This window comes from Dromiciops gliroides, chromosome 4 (assembly GCF_019393635.1).
Source record: "Dromiciops gliroides isolate mDroGli1 chromosome 4, mDroGli1.pri, whole genome shotgun sequence".
NCBI lineage: Eukaryota > Metazoa > Chordata > Mammalia > Microbiotheria > Microbiotheriidae > Dromiciops > Dromiciops gliroides.
This window is the reverse complement of record NC_057864.1, coordinates 126,479,564-126,496,902: the sequence shown is the minus strand read 5'-3', so window position 1 is coordinate 126,496,902 and position 17,339 is coordinate 126,479,564. Positions and strand designations below refer to the sequence as shown.

The 17,339-nt window shown below is 42.6% G+C and overlaps 1 protein-coding gene across 1 annotated transcript in view; it reads right to left on the bottom strand.

Annotated features, from left to right (window-relative positions):
- The window catches only part of CAPN2 (calpain 2), a 90,730-nt gene that overhangs the window by 12,706 nt on the left and 60,685 nt on the right, over positions 1-17,339 (bottom strand). The window contains exons 9-14 of the mRNA XM_044002613.1: positions 17,082-17,242; positions 11,790-11,959; positions 9,628-9,639; positions 5,911-6,122; positions 3,606-3,642; positions 2,060-2,125 (exon numbers count right to left, since the gene is read on the bottom strand). Coding sequence (XP_043858548.1) covers positions 2,060-2,125; positions 3,606-3,642; positions 5,911-6,122; positions 9,628-9,639; positions 11,790-11,959; positions 17,082-17,242 — 658 coding nt within the window. The remainder of the gene's footprint in view (positions 1-2,059; positions 2,126-3,605; positions 3,643-5,910; positions 6,123-9,627; positions 9,640-11,789; positions 11,960-17,081; positions 17,243-17,339) is intronic.

Here is a 17,339-nt window from a genome sequence, read left to right as displayed (position 1 = left end):
CTTTGCAGAAGTGGGAGGGAGACTATGGGTGTGGAAAACTGCCTAGAGTGTAAGAAATGGCGGACGTGTAAGTTTTGCTGAACTGCTTGCTATCTTTCTTCTTCCTTTCTTTCCCTCCTTCCCTCCCTTTCTTTCCTTCCTTCCTTCATTATACAGGATAGCTAACTGGGGAAAGGATGGGGGTATCCCAGGTATCTATATTTAGAAATGATGATATTAAAAGCAAAAGATATAAATAAAAAATTTTTTAAAAGGAACTAAAACTAAAAATAGCTTATATTTGCATAGTTGCTTTAAAGTTTTCAAAGCAATTTTTCACACATCCCTATATTATTCCTATTTTATTGGGAAATCTGATGATCAGAGACATTAAGTGCTTTAATTACAATATCTAATAATGAGTATTTGAATAGAGACTCAAAGTCTATTTCTTTTGAGTCTACCAACATCTATCTAGTAACCCAAGTTCACAAGATAGGAGTCATCTTCATCTTCTCTGTCCCTCCCCATCACTGCTGTCACATCTAATCAGTGGCTAAGTCTTATCTATTCCACCTCCCCAACATCTCTTGCATCTGATCCCTCCTCTTTATGCATACCACAAGGACCCTGTCACTTCTCAGCTGGACTTTGGCTACAACCTTATGATTTTTCTCTCTTCCTTCTGTCCTCTGTTCTCCAATGTAGCTCCTATATAGCTACCAAACTGTAGATCTGACTGCTACAGGGGCCTCCAGTTACCTTTAGGACCAAATAGAAATTCTTCTTAGAGCCCTTCACAGTTGGACTCCAGCCTACCCTTCCAGGCAGATTATCCATTACTTCTGTTCACATGCTCCAAGTCCCAGCCAAATTGGGCTCTGTATAGGTTTTCTGTTCACATGGACTGGCTGGAATACTTTTCTTCCCCACCTCTGCTTCTTGAAACCCTTTGCTCCCTTCAAGGTTCAGATCAAGATACCTTCCCTAATTCCCTTAGTTGTTATTGTCCCTCTCCCTTCTGACTTTACTTTGTGTGTATGTAGACTGTATACATACACAAATATGCATATGCTTTTGTTGTTTACTTGTTCAATTGTGTCCAACTTTTCATGACCACATTGAGGGTTTTCTTGGCAGAAACACAGGAGTGGTTTGCCATTTCCTTCTCCAGCTCCTTTTTTACAGATGAGTAACTGAGGCAAATGGGGCTAAATGACTTGCCCAGGGTCACACAGCTATTAAGTGTCTAAAGCCAGATTTGAACTCAGAAAGATTAAGTCTTCCTGATTCCAGGCATAGCATTCTGTCCACTGTACAACTTAGCTGCCATGTATATATACATAGCATTATATATATATATATGTGTGTGTGTATGTGTGTGTGTGTGTGTGTGAATCTATATATTTACTTATCTGTGAACATGCTGTCAACCCCTCTACCTGCACCAGAATATTAATTTCTTAAGCACAGGGGATACCTTGTTTTTACATTTTAACAGTTTATGTTAATATTCTCTGCACTTTACACACCCATTCCACATATAACTCTAAGCTGTTAGAAAATTCTCCCTTATATTGCCTTATAGAGAGGTAGTTAGGTGATGCTTATGGTTAGAGCATTAGACCTGGAGTCGGGAAGTACAGAGTTCAAATTCTACTTCAGACACTAACTAGCTTTGTGATCCTGGGGAATTCACTTAACCTCTGTCTGCCTCAGTTTCCTCATCTGTAAAAATGGGGATAATAATAATAATACCTCCAATGGTGGTCATGAGGATCATATGAGATAATATTGTTAAAGCACAAACCTTAAAGTGCTATATAAATGATAGTTATCTTCATTTTTAAAAATTTCCTTATATAATCTACCTGCCAGTAACATCTACCTACTAGCCCTAATGTGTTTACCTCTAAGTGTTCTCTTTTTGTCCCCCCCTCTCCCATATGTATTTATCTTCCTCAGTATAGTATAAGCTCTTTGAGGACTGATTGTGATTCTCTTTGCATTGTCCTCCTGGTGCCTAACTTTGCCCTCTATGTAAAAGACACTCAATTTATACTGGGTGCTGACCACTTACCTCCCCAGCTAGCTGAGCAAACAGTCTCCTGAAATTGTCATCAATGCTGTCTTCATCAACTTCATTCTTGAGGCAATGGAGGGAAAGAAGAACACTGTGATAGCTTATTGAAGAAAATCGATCTTCCAAGACACAAAGGAAGATGTGGGTGTCTGCCCTCATCCCCCAGCTCCTGGGGGGTCTCCGTCCCTTCCATTCCAAAACCCCACTTTCTCCATCTGTGGATCGTGTGGAACGGTTCCAATCAACTGGGACAAAACTTCAGGATTATTTCTATTGTTTTGGTTTGGCCTGGCCAAGAGCTGAACAAAGACTGCCTGGAGCTTTCTAACTGAATATGGGGACATAATTGGACCAAAAGAGAAAGAATATAAACTCCCTGGGAAGAAGATATATCATAATTTCTCACAACATGCACCATGACTATTACATATTCCTCAAATAACCATTTATGACCAATTCTATTAAGCGAAGTGATGAATAGCTTAGGATTTTCCTGGGCCTCTTGAAAAGGACTTTGTCAATAGGCAGTGAATACAACCCTGGGGGGCCCAGTGTATACAGGCCTCCTCTAGTCCCTTGTTATTCTAAACATATGACAATGACAGTGGTACCCTAACAGACTGGAAATGAATAAATACCTAGCCAGTACAGACTTTTGTCAACACTGCTGTGGACCCTTAGAAAAGAGACAGAAGAAAATACTTAAAATAATCCCCAAAGTATTTCTTCTAGAGTAGAAAAGTGAGCTGTATTTGGAGTCATAGGACCTAGGTTCAAATCCTGCTCTGACCTATGAAACCTCAGGCTCTTTGAGCCTCAGTTTTCTCATCTGTAAAATGAGTGGGTTGGCTTTTGCGGTCCTTTTCACTTCTAAGTCTATGTTTTTAAAGTCCATTTGTTGGGAGAGGGGGGTCCTTCCTTAACTTTAAAATTTATAACTTATAAGGAATTATTCCAAAGCAAAATGTATCTGCTTAACAAAATTCTGGTTGCATTTATCATAGGGTCACAGTCAAAGAGCTGGAAGAGTCATTAGGGATCATCAAGTCCAAGGGTTCCCACAATAATTGGGTCATGCATGGAACAAAATGGGATGTGGAACATATTGATGAAACTCAACAAATGATACTCCAAGGAGGGAAGGTGCAGAGACAACCCCTGAGATGAGGTGAGATTGTGGAAATTTTAGAGGAAAAAAGCAGATGATTTTTTTTACCCTCCACATTTCTTCATGGTATTCCCATCCAAAATGCCTGAAATCCTAAGGGTCTCTAAGACACAGTTTCGGAAATATCAGCCCCAAAGAGGACTCAGATCTCCAGCTTTATAAATGAGGAACCTAAGGCCCAGAGAAGACAAGTGATTTGGCCAAGATTAGAGATCCAGGGTAAAGGCAGCTGCAGAGTAATGGGTAGACAGGTGGCCTCCGAGCCAGGAAGACCCTGTATAAAATGAGGCTTTCAACTCACTGGACTTGGAGGACCCTTCCCACCCTCCATCTTTGATCTTACAACAGAGAAGGGAGAAGAATCAAAATAAATACCTCGTCCAGGGTGGCCTCAATTTCATCGTCGACAACTCTGGAAATAGAAAGGAATTATCTATTAGCGGGCAGGAAGATAACATGGAGAAGGGGGTGTTTTAGCTGTCACTGCTCAAACTGAAGTGAGGAACTTGAAACCAATCTCGCTTAAAAAAAAAATCCCCAACAAGACCTACTTTAGAGCCTTGGCGTGTAATAACACTTCCTCAAATAGCAGCATATAAAGTGGCAAGAACAATTAAAGGAAGAATTCAAGGCCAAAGGGACTTTTAGAAAGTGTGTGTGTGTGTGTGTGTGTGTGTGTGTGTGTGTGTGTGTGTGTGTGTGTTTAAAGGGAGTAGTGGTTCTTTATTGAATGACGGGTCAGCATCCCAGGCTGCGTTAGGAACTCCCAGCAACTCAGGCATAGCACCTACCATCAAGAAAGAGCTTTTCAATCTCCTTTTTAATGCCAATTCCCTACAATAAAGTCTCTTCACTTTGCATTACATGATATAAAATTATCACCTACCAGCTGTGCTCACTTGAAGTGAGGAAGAAATGAGTGCCCAGGGGCTGTGGCTAACTTTAGTGATTTCAGTCCTTTTAAAAGATGCATGATTTCATCAATGTGCAAATCAAAACCCCTCCTTACTTTAATAAATGGTTTAGTGAATTGCTGTGGCCAAAAAAAAAAAATTTAAAAATCATCCCTTGGTGACTGTGGGCAAATTACTTCGTCTCTTAGTGTCTCCAGGCAACTATAAATCACTGAAGAGTCGCCCCTCGGCATCACTGGTCATCAAATTATAGACTGAGAGGTGGAAGAGACCTCAGAAGCCATTCAGTCCAATCCCTTCATCCTAAGGATATGGACTCAGAGAACCAGGGAGGGTAAATTAGTTACCCATGTTTATATGCCAGATCCTCTTGACTCCATGGTACCATGTTGCCTCCTAGAGAGCAAACTCTTAGAGGGTTTTACACACTGGGAGTTCCCCACAATAATGAAATGAGTGAGTGGAGATATATGTTTTACATATAAAATAAAAACAATAAAAATAAATATATGTAAATGGAATAGCAAGTTGTACATAATAGATTTTCAGTTTCATTTGCAATCATTTTTTATTATACCATGTTATGGAAATGCTTGTTTTATCTCATAAATAAAAAATAAATAAATAGATAGACTAAATAAATAAATGAATGAAAATAAATACAAGGTCCTTTGTTTTTGTGGGGAGGGATAGGGAAAGACACTAACTGTAGCAGAAGAAGAAAGTTCTCATGTAGAAAGCTGGTGTTTGAATTGAGCTTTGAAATGAACTAGGGATTCCACGAGGTTGAGTTAAGGAGATCCTGCATTCCAGGCATGGGGTGGGGTCAGCCAGGGGGAAAGTCCAGCAATAAGAAACAGAATGTCATGAGTGAGGAGCAGCAAGGCCAGTCTGGCTGGATGAAACAGTATAGGAAAAGAAGTTGTGCATAATAATGCCAGAAAAATGGACTAGACTGTTAAGTTCCTCCAATCAATCCATTGACAACGAGCACTTAGAGAGATGGTGGACTGAGACACATATTTTTTGGACAGGACCAATAGAGGATTTTTTTTTTTTGCTGGACCCTGCATATTTGTTGCAAGTGTTATGTTTTTCTTTATTACATTTCCAGTGGAATGAGGAGGAGGTGGGTGGGAGAGAAAATAGATTTCAGCTAATTAAAAAAAATTAATTTAAAAGCTGAGGCACTTATTAAGCATCTTCTTTGCACCAGTGGACACAGACTAATTTTTTCTTCATATCTAGATAGATACACAAGCACGGTCCCAGGCACCCTGCAAACACTCAGTAAAAGGTTTCTGATACTGACTGAATACTCAGGAAGGAACCTTGGGACAGGGACCAATAACTTGGTCCTTGAGCATCATCAGTGGAGCTAATAACCACGAGTGTCCACCAACGAACAGGTAAGGAAGCAGTTGAGAGATGGAGAAGGAAGAAGGAGAAGGGAGGAAAGCTGAGAGAGAGCAGAGGAAGAATGGAGAGGGAGACGAAATGAAAAAAAGGCCAAAAGATTGAGGGAAGACTTGGACTCTACTTGAATGCTAACAAGGTGCTTAATTAAGCCTGACCTAGAAAGGCAGTAACCAAAGGCACAACTGTTCCCTGATAGAGCTGGGAGGGTCTACCCTCTGGGGTGAAAGAGGGCCCTTCTGGGCTTGTACCTTGACAAAAAAAAGAAAGGAAATGGGGGAGCTTCTTGCTGGTCCCCTGTTCACTCCCTCCCTCATCCCCGTTTACCCCACTCTGAATTCCCAACATACTGAGAGTCAGTTTTCGTCTCTGAAAAGACTCGAAGGCAGAAATCCCCATTCTTGTGGGGTTCAAACGTAGAAGGCACGATGACATATTCTCCAGCAGGCAGCTTGAAGCGGTTCAGCACTTCCCGGAGATTGATGAATGTGTCTGACCTCTCCCTTGCTCTGGTTGTCAGAAAGAAGCTTTTGTTGAGGTGAAGGTTGGTCCGACCAGAAAACTGAAGGGAAAATCCAAGATCAGGGTGAGAGAAAACCAGAGCACTCACTGTCCCCCAGACCTGGGATGCTCATCCTCAATTCCAACTTCCCAGTTTCCTTTAAAACAGCCCAAATCCCACCTTCTACAAGAGGTTTTCCCCAATAGCCCCCTCTACTACTCACCACCAGCCTATGGCTAGTGTCTTCCTTCTGAGATTACTTACCATTTACATTGTATATATCTTGTTTGAACATAGTAAATTGCATGTTGTCTCTCCCATTTGACTATAAGCTCCTTGAGGGCTGGGACTGTGTTTTAGCTTTTCTTTGTATCCCCAATATTTAGCACAGTACCTGGCACATAGTAAGTATCTAATAAATGCTTGTTGCCAGATTGTTGTTACTGTTGAGTTGTTTCAGTCATGTCTAACTCTTCATGATCCCATTTGGGATTTTCTTGGAAAAGATACTGGAGAGGTTTCTATTTCTTTGTCTAGCTCATTTTATTGAAGAGGAAACTGAGGCAAAGAGGGTTAAGTGACTTGCCCAGGGTCACACAGCTAATAAGTGAGGCTACATTTGAACTCATGAAGATCAGTTTTCCAGATTCCAAGCCGACTGCTCCAAATAAATGTAACATTCAACTCATCTAAGGTATACAATGACTTCACTTTTAAGAAATACATAGGGGGCAGCTAGGTGGCACAGTAGATAAAGCACCGGCCCTTTATTCAGGAGGACCTGAGTTCAAATCCGAACTCAGACACTTGACACTTACTAGTTGTGTGACCCTGGGCAAGTTATTTAACCCTCATTGCCACCCCCTCAAAAGAAAGAAATCTATAAATACTATAATGCTGCTACTCACTACCCAAGGAATTGATTGGGGTTGGAAAAGGGAAATGCTGGATTTGGAGTCAGAGGACCTAAGTTCAAATTTCGACTCAACTATGTGACCTGTTCATGCCACTTTAACCATTCTTGTCTTCAGTTTCATCATCTGTCAAATGAGGGTTTTGGACTAGATGACCTTTGTGTCCCCTCCTCTTCTAGCTCTCCTGGGAGTCCTTTGTACTCCCTCCATGCTGGCAGCACACTCACACGCACCCCCCCTTCCCTCCCATAGAGAGCATCCTTAGTCTTCTCTGTGTTCATCTTGTTTGCCTAATTAAGCCGACTCTGCAGTGCTGGGATTCTGTCAAATTCTGTGGGCTACGTGGTCACCAAAGCAATGTTAGCACTCAGCTGGTATTAACAAACTGCAAACACAAATCAGAGCCTTGGAGGAAGGTATGGGAAGCCACGAATGTTTCTCTTCAGTACTGCATCAGGCTAGTCAGCCTGATGGAGAAAAGGGGCCAGAATTCACTCGTGGATTGGACAAAGAGCTCTAATGCATCTCATTCTTCTCGCTGTGGTAACATTATCTCCTGTACTATGGGCTGCTTAGGGGGCCCTCTTGTGTCTTTACATATATTAGGCTTTTTTTAAAAAAAATGAGGCAATTGGGGTTAAGTGACTTGCCCAGGGTCACACAGCTAGTAAGTGTTAAGTGTCTGAAGTCAGATTTGAACTCAGGTACTCCTGACTCCAGGACTGGTGCTCTATCCACTGCGCCACCTAGCTGCCCCTATCTATATATTAGGCTTTTTAAGGGGCATCATTATGCAGTTAGTTTGACTATCTCATGCTGTATGTATTGCTAAAAATCACTTCACTATGTGAAATTGCACAATTAAAACTACTAAGTTTGTGAGAAAAATGAGGTCAGGGCACATTAAAAAAAGATAGGAACCTAATAAAAAAGTAGTTTTATACATGTTAAATGGTTAAGAAACACACAAATACTACAATAAATACTGGCTGCATCAGCTGCCTTGGACTGCTACTTGACCTGGGACCTGGTTCCCACAGGGCTTGGGCAGGCAAAGTTGGGAGGAAATCCTGGAAAAAGAGGGCCCAGGGGCCTTGGCCATAGTGGAAGGTGGGGCAGTTGGAGGGCATTGGTGTAACTAAAACTCATCCACCCATAGCTTCAATTATACCAAGACACTTTACCTTGAAAAAAAGACCTGAAATTTGCTTGTGGAAGTGGGTGTTGGAAGGTTGGCAGCTTATAAGTTACTGTGAAGTAGTATGGTTTCCTACATTCTCAGTGTTTCTCTTGGATAAAATTGTGCAAAAGCAAATGTGAAATTTGTGTTATGCTCATATTGTTCCTTGATATATCAATCATACTGGAACAAATTTGAGTTTTCAAAGTTAAGTAGTATAGCAGAACTGACTATACTATTCATTTCACTGAATCCAAGTATTGATGAAATTAACAATGACTTTTTTCCTTCATGTTAAGCAAAGCTGGAATCTTAGCAATTGATCAAACAAGCAAGCATTCATTAAGTGCCTACTATGTGCTAGGCACTGGAGCTACAAAGCCAAAAATGAAACAGTTCCTGCCCATTTTATACGTTTAGAACTGGAAGAGACTTCAGCATACAGCAGGGGTTCCTAACCTCTTTTGGGTCACTAGACCCTTTGGCAGTCCAGTGAAGCCTGGGGACTCCTTCTCAAAATAATGTTTTTAAATGTATAAAAGAAAACACATGTAATGATGAAATTAAACCAATTATAAAAACTTTTAAAAAAATTTCAGACCTCCTTGAAATCTCTTCATAGGCTCCTTGGGGTGGGGTCTGTGGATCCCAGGTCAAGAACACCTGGTCTAGATGATGTTAGGCCAGCCCTTTGGTTTTACAGATGAGGAAAGTTAGACCCTGAAGACTGAAGGCTGTCCTAGGACTGCAAGCTGGGCAGTTAATGTAGAAATTAACCTGGTGTCCAGGGGCTCAGATGAGCTATGGGATAGCAACAATTGCCCTCTACTGTGTATCCTTGTACAATAGAGCCGTGACTAACATTTCCGGTACCCAAGGCAAATAACATAAAAGGTGCCCTAAGATAAAGTTTTTAAGCCATTTAGGGAAAGACAGATCTCAGGACACAAGACTCTAATGGAGGAAGAAAACCTAGCACACTGCCCTTAGAGGTGGGAAGAGAGGTAGGACAAAGACCCAGGGATAAGGCCACAGTTTGAAGAGGAAGTAGAGAGAAACTCACTTGGGTTATGGCCTTGGGGGGAGGAATCCCACCAGCCCCATTTGGTAGCTTCTTATTACAATTAATTCTTTAATTAGGTGCTAAGCTCTACTATGTCTATATGATGGAATATGTGTTTCCAATAACCCTCTAAATGTTGGCACCCTAGGACAAAACCCCAGTCATATCACCCTAGTAACATCTCTGATGTTCAGAAACTGGAGAGTGCATCTAGATACATGTGACAACCTCAACTCAGGAAATACTTGGGTCATGGTAGCCTCACTAGAGAGTACAGATGAGAATGAGTCCTTGAAATTCAGCATCAGTGCCCAGTCTTCATATAACTCCTTTAGAGAGATATAGGTGCCCAGGCCTCTTGGCTAAATTTGATTCCCAGAGTCAATGGACAAAATATATCAGACGTACCTCCTCAGGAACCTGTAGAGAGACACAAGATACAGAGAACATTCAGGGAAAATAGACACTATTAACCGTGATTGTGTCTTATGCTGTTCCTTTTCTTGAGGAATTGAAAAATTTAAAAAATAATAATAATTTAAAAATAATTAATAATAATAATAATGATAATAGCTGACATTTATTCAATGTTTTAAGACTGATAAAACACTTAACATATTATCTCATTTGATCTCTCACAATGTCCCTATCAGATAAGTGTTATGGGGTACCATTAGCCCCAATATAAGTGCTATGGGTACAATTAACCCCATTTCAAAGATAAGGAAACTATGGTCGAGAAGTTAAATGACCTGCAGAGCATCATCCAACTAGTAAGTGTCTGAGACAGGATTCAAATCCAGTTCCTCCTTATTCCAAGTCCAGTGCTCTATCCATTATATCAGTATGTTGACCATATTAACTTGAATGATTCCAACATTTCTCTTGTGAGGAGATTCTTCTGGGATTGTGTGAACTCAAAGCACTCATGCTTCTCCTGTGTCCCAAGGCAGCATTGAGGTGGAACAACAGGGGAACCAGGGAGCACTGATTGGCTTATGTAAGGCCAAGGTCAAGTTTGCAGCAGAGCCAAGACTCAAACAAGGCATTCTGATTCTTAGTCCAGGCCTTTATTTACTCCCTACCATAGTTATGCTTCCACACTCTGCTATTCCACAGCAGTACTGCATGCCTGAGTGCTTTTTCCACTCCTCCTGATGTGTTCTGTCTCTCATTCCCAATGCTCAGTCATCACTTCTAAGGCTGGGGCATTTTAAAATGGGATCGATGGAATGATTGAGGATTATAAAACTTGGTGTTATTTCAGACAAACCTACTAAAGAACTTTTAGCTCCAAGAGTCAATTCCCATGCCCATATTTATCTCTGGTTCATTTGCGATATGTGGACTTGACGTGACTTACCCACATGACTCCCTCATCCCATTTGTCAGATAGGAAAGTAGAAGCTAGTACAAAAAAGGGGTTTGTCATAGGTCACCTAGGCTGCCAGCAGCAGAGTAAAGAGACCATACAGACTCTTGGCATCTTGTCTGAGGCAGTGTGGTAATGGTGGGAAAAGCTCTGGACCAATAATAATAGCATATGTTTCTGTATCTTTTTTTCACTTGAAGGTGTGCAAAGGATGAAGACTTTCCTCACTTGCTCTGTGACCCTGGGCAAATAATTTGACTTTTCTAAACCTCGTAAGTAAAATGGGAGAATGATAATAACACCTGTTTTCACCATCTTATAGGATTGTTTTGAGGGACATGATAAAATGCTTTACTCCTGTCAGTTATTAGCATCACCTAGACAGATCAATTTCACTAAACGCTCCCTGGTTCCCCTGTAGTTCCACCTCAATGCTGCCTTGGGACACAGGAGAAGGAGAGAAGGGAAGTGCCTAGGCTGGTTCTCAACGCCCCCATCCCTGCATCCAGCAGAGCAATTTCAAAACTCACTGAAAACCTCTTTACAGAAGGTACAAACCTCAGAGCAAAGGCAGGCAAGACAGAGCTATATGGTTTAGGCTTTGGCTGTTACGGGCTTTGTGCTAAAGGGGAACAGGGCTGAAGCACACACTGGGGTATGTCCTGGGAAAAAATGCTCAGTGCTGTGCAACTCTGGTGGGAGTATAATCGCCTGATTGTTTCCCCTCTCCCTCTTGCAGTCTCCACCTCCTTGGCAACTAGGCTCTAACTAGCCATCCACATGGTTTCCATTGGCTCTGCTCCTGACTTCACATTATTCTTAGAGGTAGCCCCAGGACACTCCGTCCCCAGCTCAAATCTCTCTGGAATTCTTTTCATCCCAAGCTGACAAAGGAAAGAAATGAAACAAGGGGATGTCTTCCAAAGCCTAACTAACCCTCGTGGAACTGGCTCTGGGGACTCTTATCAGAGTGTCCTGTGGCTCCCTGGTAACCCTTGGCCAGCTGCTAGGGCTTTCTTGGGTGAAGTGATTCTAGAAAAAAAAAAAAAGAGTCCAGTCTAGGTTTGGCCTGTGTCTTTGTCATTTCCTTGCAACAGTCCTTGCTTGCTGTTACAAATTCGCACAAAAGAGGGGGCTTGGGTGATGGGTAAAAGAGGAACAGAAGGTAGGGAACTTTCAGGTATGATTCTTTTCTCACCTCATAGATACCAAAGCCGATAGTATGCATATCCTCTCCCATTTTCCTTTGGCGTCGCCGATGTTTCTGGATGAGGCCCACTAGGAAGGTGCATCCTGGCTCTGAGCCGTCAGAATCCTCATCTTCCTCTTCTAGCTTGATCATGTATTGAGGGTTCATCCAGAAAGTGTCTGCCATCACATAGAAAGACAGAGGGAACCACTCACCTTGGAGCACAGGGGACCCAATCCTGGGAGAGCCACCCCTAGTGCATAAAGACACGGGGCACTCACTAATTTGTGGCTGGAAGTGAGAGGGGACTGTCATCTTACCTGTTAATCCACCCAGGGACCCTTGCACCTCACCAACTTTAACTTCAAGACTTCCAAACCCTTCTATTTGCCCAAACAGTTGAACTTTCTCTTACACGGAGTTTCTCCCCAATTAGAATGTGAGCTCCTGTTTCGAGTAGGGACGATCTTTTCTACTTGTATCCCCAACACTTAGCACCCAAGCACTTAGCTGGGCCAATGGTAAACACTTATTAGATGCTTGCCATTTATTAGTGGTTGTACAGATAAAGAACTGTAGGGAACGGGAAGGGTCTGTCTGTGGCACTTAGGGTTGCAGTAAGTCATGGAAGGCATGGGGAGCAAAGCAGGAAGATATGAAGAATTGAGAGAAATCAGGGATGTGAGGGAACAGAAAATCCTCCCTGATTTGCAACCTTAATCTAGGTGAATAGTGGTGGTGGTGGAGAAAATGGTCTATACATTCCTCAGAGTCTAAAAGAGTCCTAAGTCAGAAACCCTTCCCTGTCTTTTTTGCCCCAAATTTACTGGGCTGTTTGTAGTATTTTTTTTAAAGCCCTGGAAGGGAGAGTACTACGTGAGAGACATTTCTTGCAATGAAGCCTTTCCCTTGCTAGGCTCTGGGATGTTGCGCCACCTGGTGGTTTTCTCCCTTTGTTGAGCAGAACGGAGTTACACAGAAGGCTGATCTGGCCAGAGAAAGACTTGGGGTTACCTTCTTTGCTTCTGACTGGTGACCTGCCAATGATCCTCAAGGCAGGAACTAAAGTAGACTTTCCTAAGGTGCCCCGTGCTATCCTATCCCCTCTCCACCCCCTACCTCCCTAATCACCCCAAACCACACCTGCCTTTTCTATCAAAATCCTCTTTCAAGAAGATCCAGGAAGAGGTAACATGATATAATGGAAAGAGCAATGACTTTGGTGTCAGATCATCTGGGCTCAAGTCCTACATCCATCATTTATTCCCTGCCTCTGTCATATACTGATGCTGGACAAGCAACAACTTCTCTGGGACTCGGTTTCCTTATTTGTAAAGTGAGGCAGTTGGACTAGATGTTCTCATAGGTCCCTTCCAATGCTAACTATGCTTTAATCCCCTCAATCTACAGCCCAAGCAGCTATCCTGAACTCTAGTCCTACACTGCCAACTGCCTGCTAGATAGCATTATCATGATTGTATCTTTGAAGCTAGAAAAGGACCTTAGAGATCACGTGATTCACCCACAACCCTCATTTTATAAGAGGAAATTTAGCCCAGAAAGGTAAAGCGACTTGCTGTAGATCATACAAGTAGTAAAAGGCAAAGCTGGGGGGTACCTGGGTGGCGCAGCGGATAAAGCACTGGCCCTAGATTCAGGAGGTCCTGAGTTCAAATCCAGCCTCAGACACTTGACATTTATAAGCTGTATTTATAAGCTGACTTGGGCAAGTCACTTAACTCTCATTGTTCCCCCCCAAAAGGCATTTGAATCCAGGTCTCCTGATGCCATGTTTAGGACTTCCCACCACGTGGTGCTGCCATTCAAACTTGGCATGTACAAAATGGAACTGATGGTCTTCCTTCCTTCCTTTTTTTTTTTTTTTTTGGCAGGGCAATGAGGGTTAAGTGACTTGTCCAGGGTCACAAAGGTAGTAAGTGTCAAGCATCTGAGGCCGGATTTGAACTCAGATCCTCCTGAATCTAGGGCCAGTGCTCTATCCACTGTGCCAACTAGCTGCCCCCATGGTCTTCCTTCTAAATCCACTTCTGCCATCTTCCCTTCTGCAAATTTCTGTGGAGGACACCACTCTTCTCCCAGTCTCCCAGACTAAATTATAATTCTGGAGTTATTCAGGACTCCTCCCTCTCCCTCACCATCTATCTCCAATCAGTGGCCAAGGCTTGTGGACTCCACTTCACTATGTCTCCCATTCTCCCATCCTGTTCTCTGCACTCACAGGGCCATTTCTCTAACTCAGGTCTTCATCATCTCTTGCCTCACCCCAATTAGTTCCTTTGCTTCCAGGTCTCTCCCCCTCCAATCCAACCTCCACATAAACTGCTGAAATAAATTTCCTAAAGCACAGGTCTAACGGCTCCTCAGCTCAAGAACCAAAACAAACCAAAACAAAAACCAGTGACTCCCTATTGTCTTAAGAATAAATTACAAGTTCCTCAATCCAGCACTTAAAACCTTCTGCTATCCAGCTTCAATCTATTTGGTTTTTGTTTTGTTTTTGTGAGGCAATTGGGGTTAAGTGACTTGCCTAGGGTCACACAGCTAGTAAGTGTTAAGTGAGTCTGGATTTGAACTCAGGTTCTCCTGACTTCAGGGGCAGTGCTCTACCCACTGTGCCACCTAGATGTCCCACTTCAATCTATTTGTAAGCCTAATTTCATATTATACCTTTTCATGTTCTAGCTAAACCGAACTACTAGAATCTTTCCCAAAATTGACCTGCCCCTCTCTTTCCTCAGGGGCAGCTAGGTGGCAAAATGGATAGAGAGCTGAGCCTGGAGTCAGGAAGACCTGAGTTCAAATCCATCCCTTACTAGCTGTGTGACCTTGGGCAAATCACTTAACCCTGTTTGCCTTAGTTACCTCATCTGTAAAATGAGCTGGAGAAGGAAATGAAAAAACCACTCCAGTATCTCTGCCAGGAAAACCCCAAATGGTGTCACAAAGAGTCGGACATGACTGAAAAATAACATATTTGAAAGCCTGTTTTGTCCCTTGCCTGTCTAACTGAAAGTCAGTGAATAAGTTTATGAGGCTTCTAGGTGGTGCAATGGATTTGGAGTCAGGAAGGCCTGGGTTGGAATCCTCCTTACACTCATTAGGTATATGATCCTGCACAAATCACTTAACCTCTCTGAGCCTTAGCTTCCTCCTCTGTAAAATGGGATTAATAATAGCACCTACCTCAGTGTTATTTGAGTATCCAATGAGATGACCTATATTAAAGCAATTTGTAAATATCAAAGTACTACATAAATGCTAGTTATTATTAGTAGTAGTAATAGTAGTAGTAGTAAAATGAACAGATTGAAGACATGATCTCTAAGATTTCTTCAAGCCCTAAAATTCTGACTGCTAATGTTGGCTTGTCCAGGGGCTGGAGTAGAGAATATTGGCAAGGTTGGGGATTGGCTTCATGGATGCAACAAAGGATTCTGGAGTATCAGAGAGGTAGCCTTGAAATGGCCGGCCATGGGTCAGTCAGGTCAGGTAAGGAGGCAAGTGAAGATATAAGAAAGTTGACAGTCTGATAGGAGTGGAGATGGGGTGTGAGTGAAAGAGAGAAGGTGTTTTTAAAGTGGGGGAGATGCTGTATTAGTCAACTTACCATCTCCCGCCCCTGCTTTGCTCATTCCCGCCCCACTGCTCATATACGTCTTCTTGCTTAGAATGTCTTCTTTCCTTTTTTTTTTTTTTTTAAGTGAGGCAATTGGGGTTAAGTGACTTGCCCAGGGTCACACAGCTAGTAAGTGTTAAGTGTCTGAGGCCGGATTTGAACTCAGGTACTCCTGACTCCAGAGCCAGTGCTCTATCTACTGCGCCACCTAGCTGCCCCCTTCTTTCCTCTTCTTCATCCCTGTGACTTCTGCACATCTTTTAGGGCCCAGCTACAGTCCAGGTGAGACTTCAGTGATCTCTCTTCTCAACTTGCACAGTACTTACTGCCTATAACACTCCCGCCTCCATTACTACTTCTTCTTCTTCTTCTTTTTTTTTTTAGTGAGGCAACTGGGGTTAAGTGACTTGCCCAGGGTCACACAGCTAGTAAGTGTTAAGTGTCTGAGGCTGGATTTGAACTCAGGTACTTCTGACTCCAGGGCCGGTGCTCTATCCGCTGCACCACCTAGCTGCCCCCGTTACTTCTTATATACTTAGAATATACTGCATAGTTACTTGTCTTATCTCCCCCTTTCAAATCAACCAATCAACAAGCATTTCTTAAGCACTAGGGCTACAAAGACAAAGTATTAATAATAGAATGGAAGGTCTTTGAGGACAGACTGTTTTGTGCATGCCATTGTATTCCCAATCCCTAGTACTGATACCAATATATGCTTATTGAATTAAATTCAGTAGGGGTATCTTCCCAGTTTCATTGTAAGCTCCTTGAGGATAAGGTCTGTTTTATCACTTAATTTTTTTTTATCTTACCAAAACATTTACTTGATAGATCTGATAAAAAGCAGAGCACATCTGACACATTTGTTAGACCTGAACTTCCATTACATGGGGATAAATTTACATGACAAGTTTTGTCCTGTTACGATGAGACAAATGGCTGAGTAGTGAGGTGGTAGAAGCTGGACAACCATTGAGGCCAGGTATAGAACAAGAGCTAGCAACCCAGGAGCAGGACTTTCCTGGTTCCAGCCAGGATGATGAGGGTGACCTGTCCCCTGGCATTGTCTAGAACCATTCTTACCTTTAACCATGGAATTGGAGACAATCCTGTTCGAGGCCTTTATGACACTTACAATGACTAGTGTAGTTCCCAGTATATAAGAGGTGCTTAATAAATGTCTTTGGAGTCAATCGCAGTGAGCAGTGACCTTATACAACTGGCTAACATCAAGATGAATTGCTAAAGACCCTGATTTCTTTCTCTTCTCCTGTGCCCCCTTTCCCTTGCCCTATTCTTCTGTCCCTTCTCCTCACATTTCTTTTGGAAGCAGCTCAAGGTGGGGGCACATCATGATGCTGATAGTGATAGTGATAACTTACTGACATTTTGACAACACTTTAAGGTTTATAAAATGCTTTCCTGACAAATCTGTGAGGTAGGTGATATAAGTGGGATGATCCCCATTTTACAGATGAGGAAACTTGTAACACACCAGCACCCCATTCTCCTTTCTCTGCCTTTTGGGCTTTTTTCATACCCCCTTCATAGATGGCAGAAGGTGAGAGATATCTGGAGTTTGGGGGAACCGTCCCATGAGTACTCTCAAAGTGGGACCTGATGCCCCTCCCTCTGGTTTGGGTTCTGAACTTTTCTCTTACTTGGGTAGTTCCTGCAGCCCCCTGCAGTAGAACCCCGCCTCCAGCTCCCGTCCATCTTGGTGAGTCTCCACTTCTTGTAGCTTTCACTGGTTAGCGTATCTGGGGTTAGGTTGCAGATCTCTAGGCGGGAATAGTGCCTCAGGAAGTCACCAAAAGACATCCTGTGCAAAAACAGACGGTTCGGCTTAGTATGTCAAGAGAGAGAACATATGAGATCTCTGAGTCCACTAGCATGGCTTTAGAATAATGATAACTGGC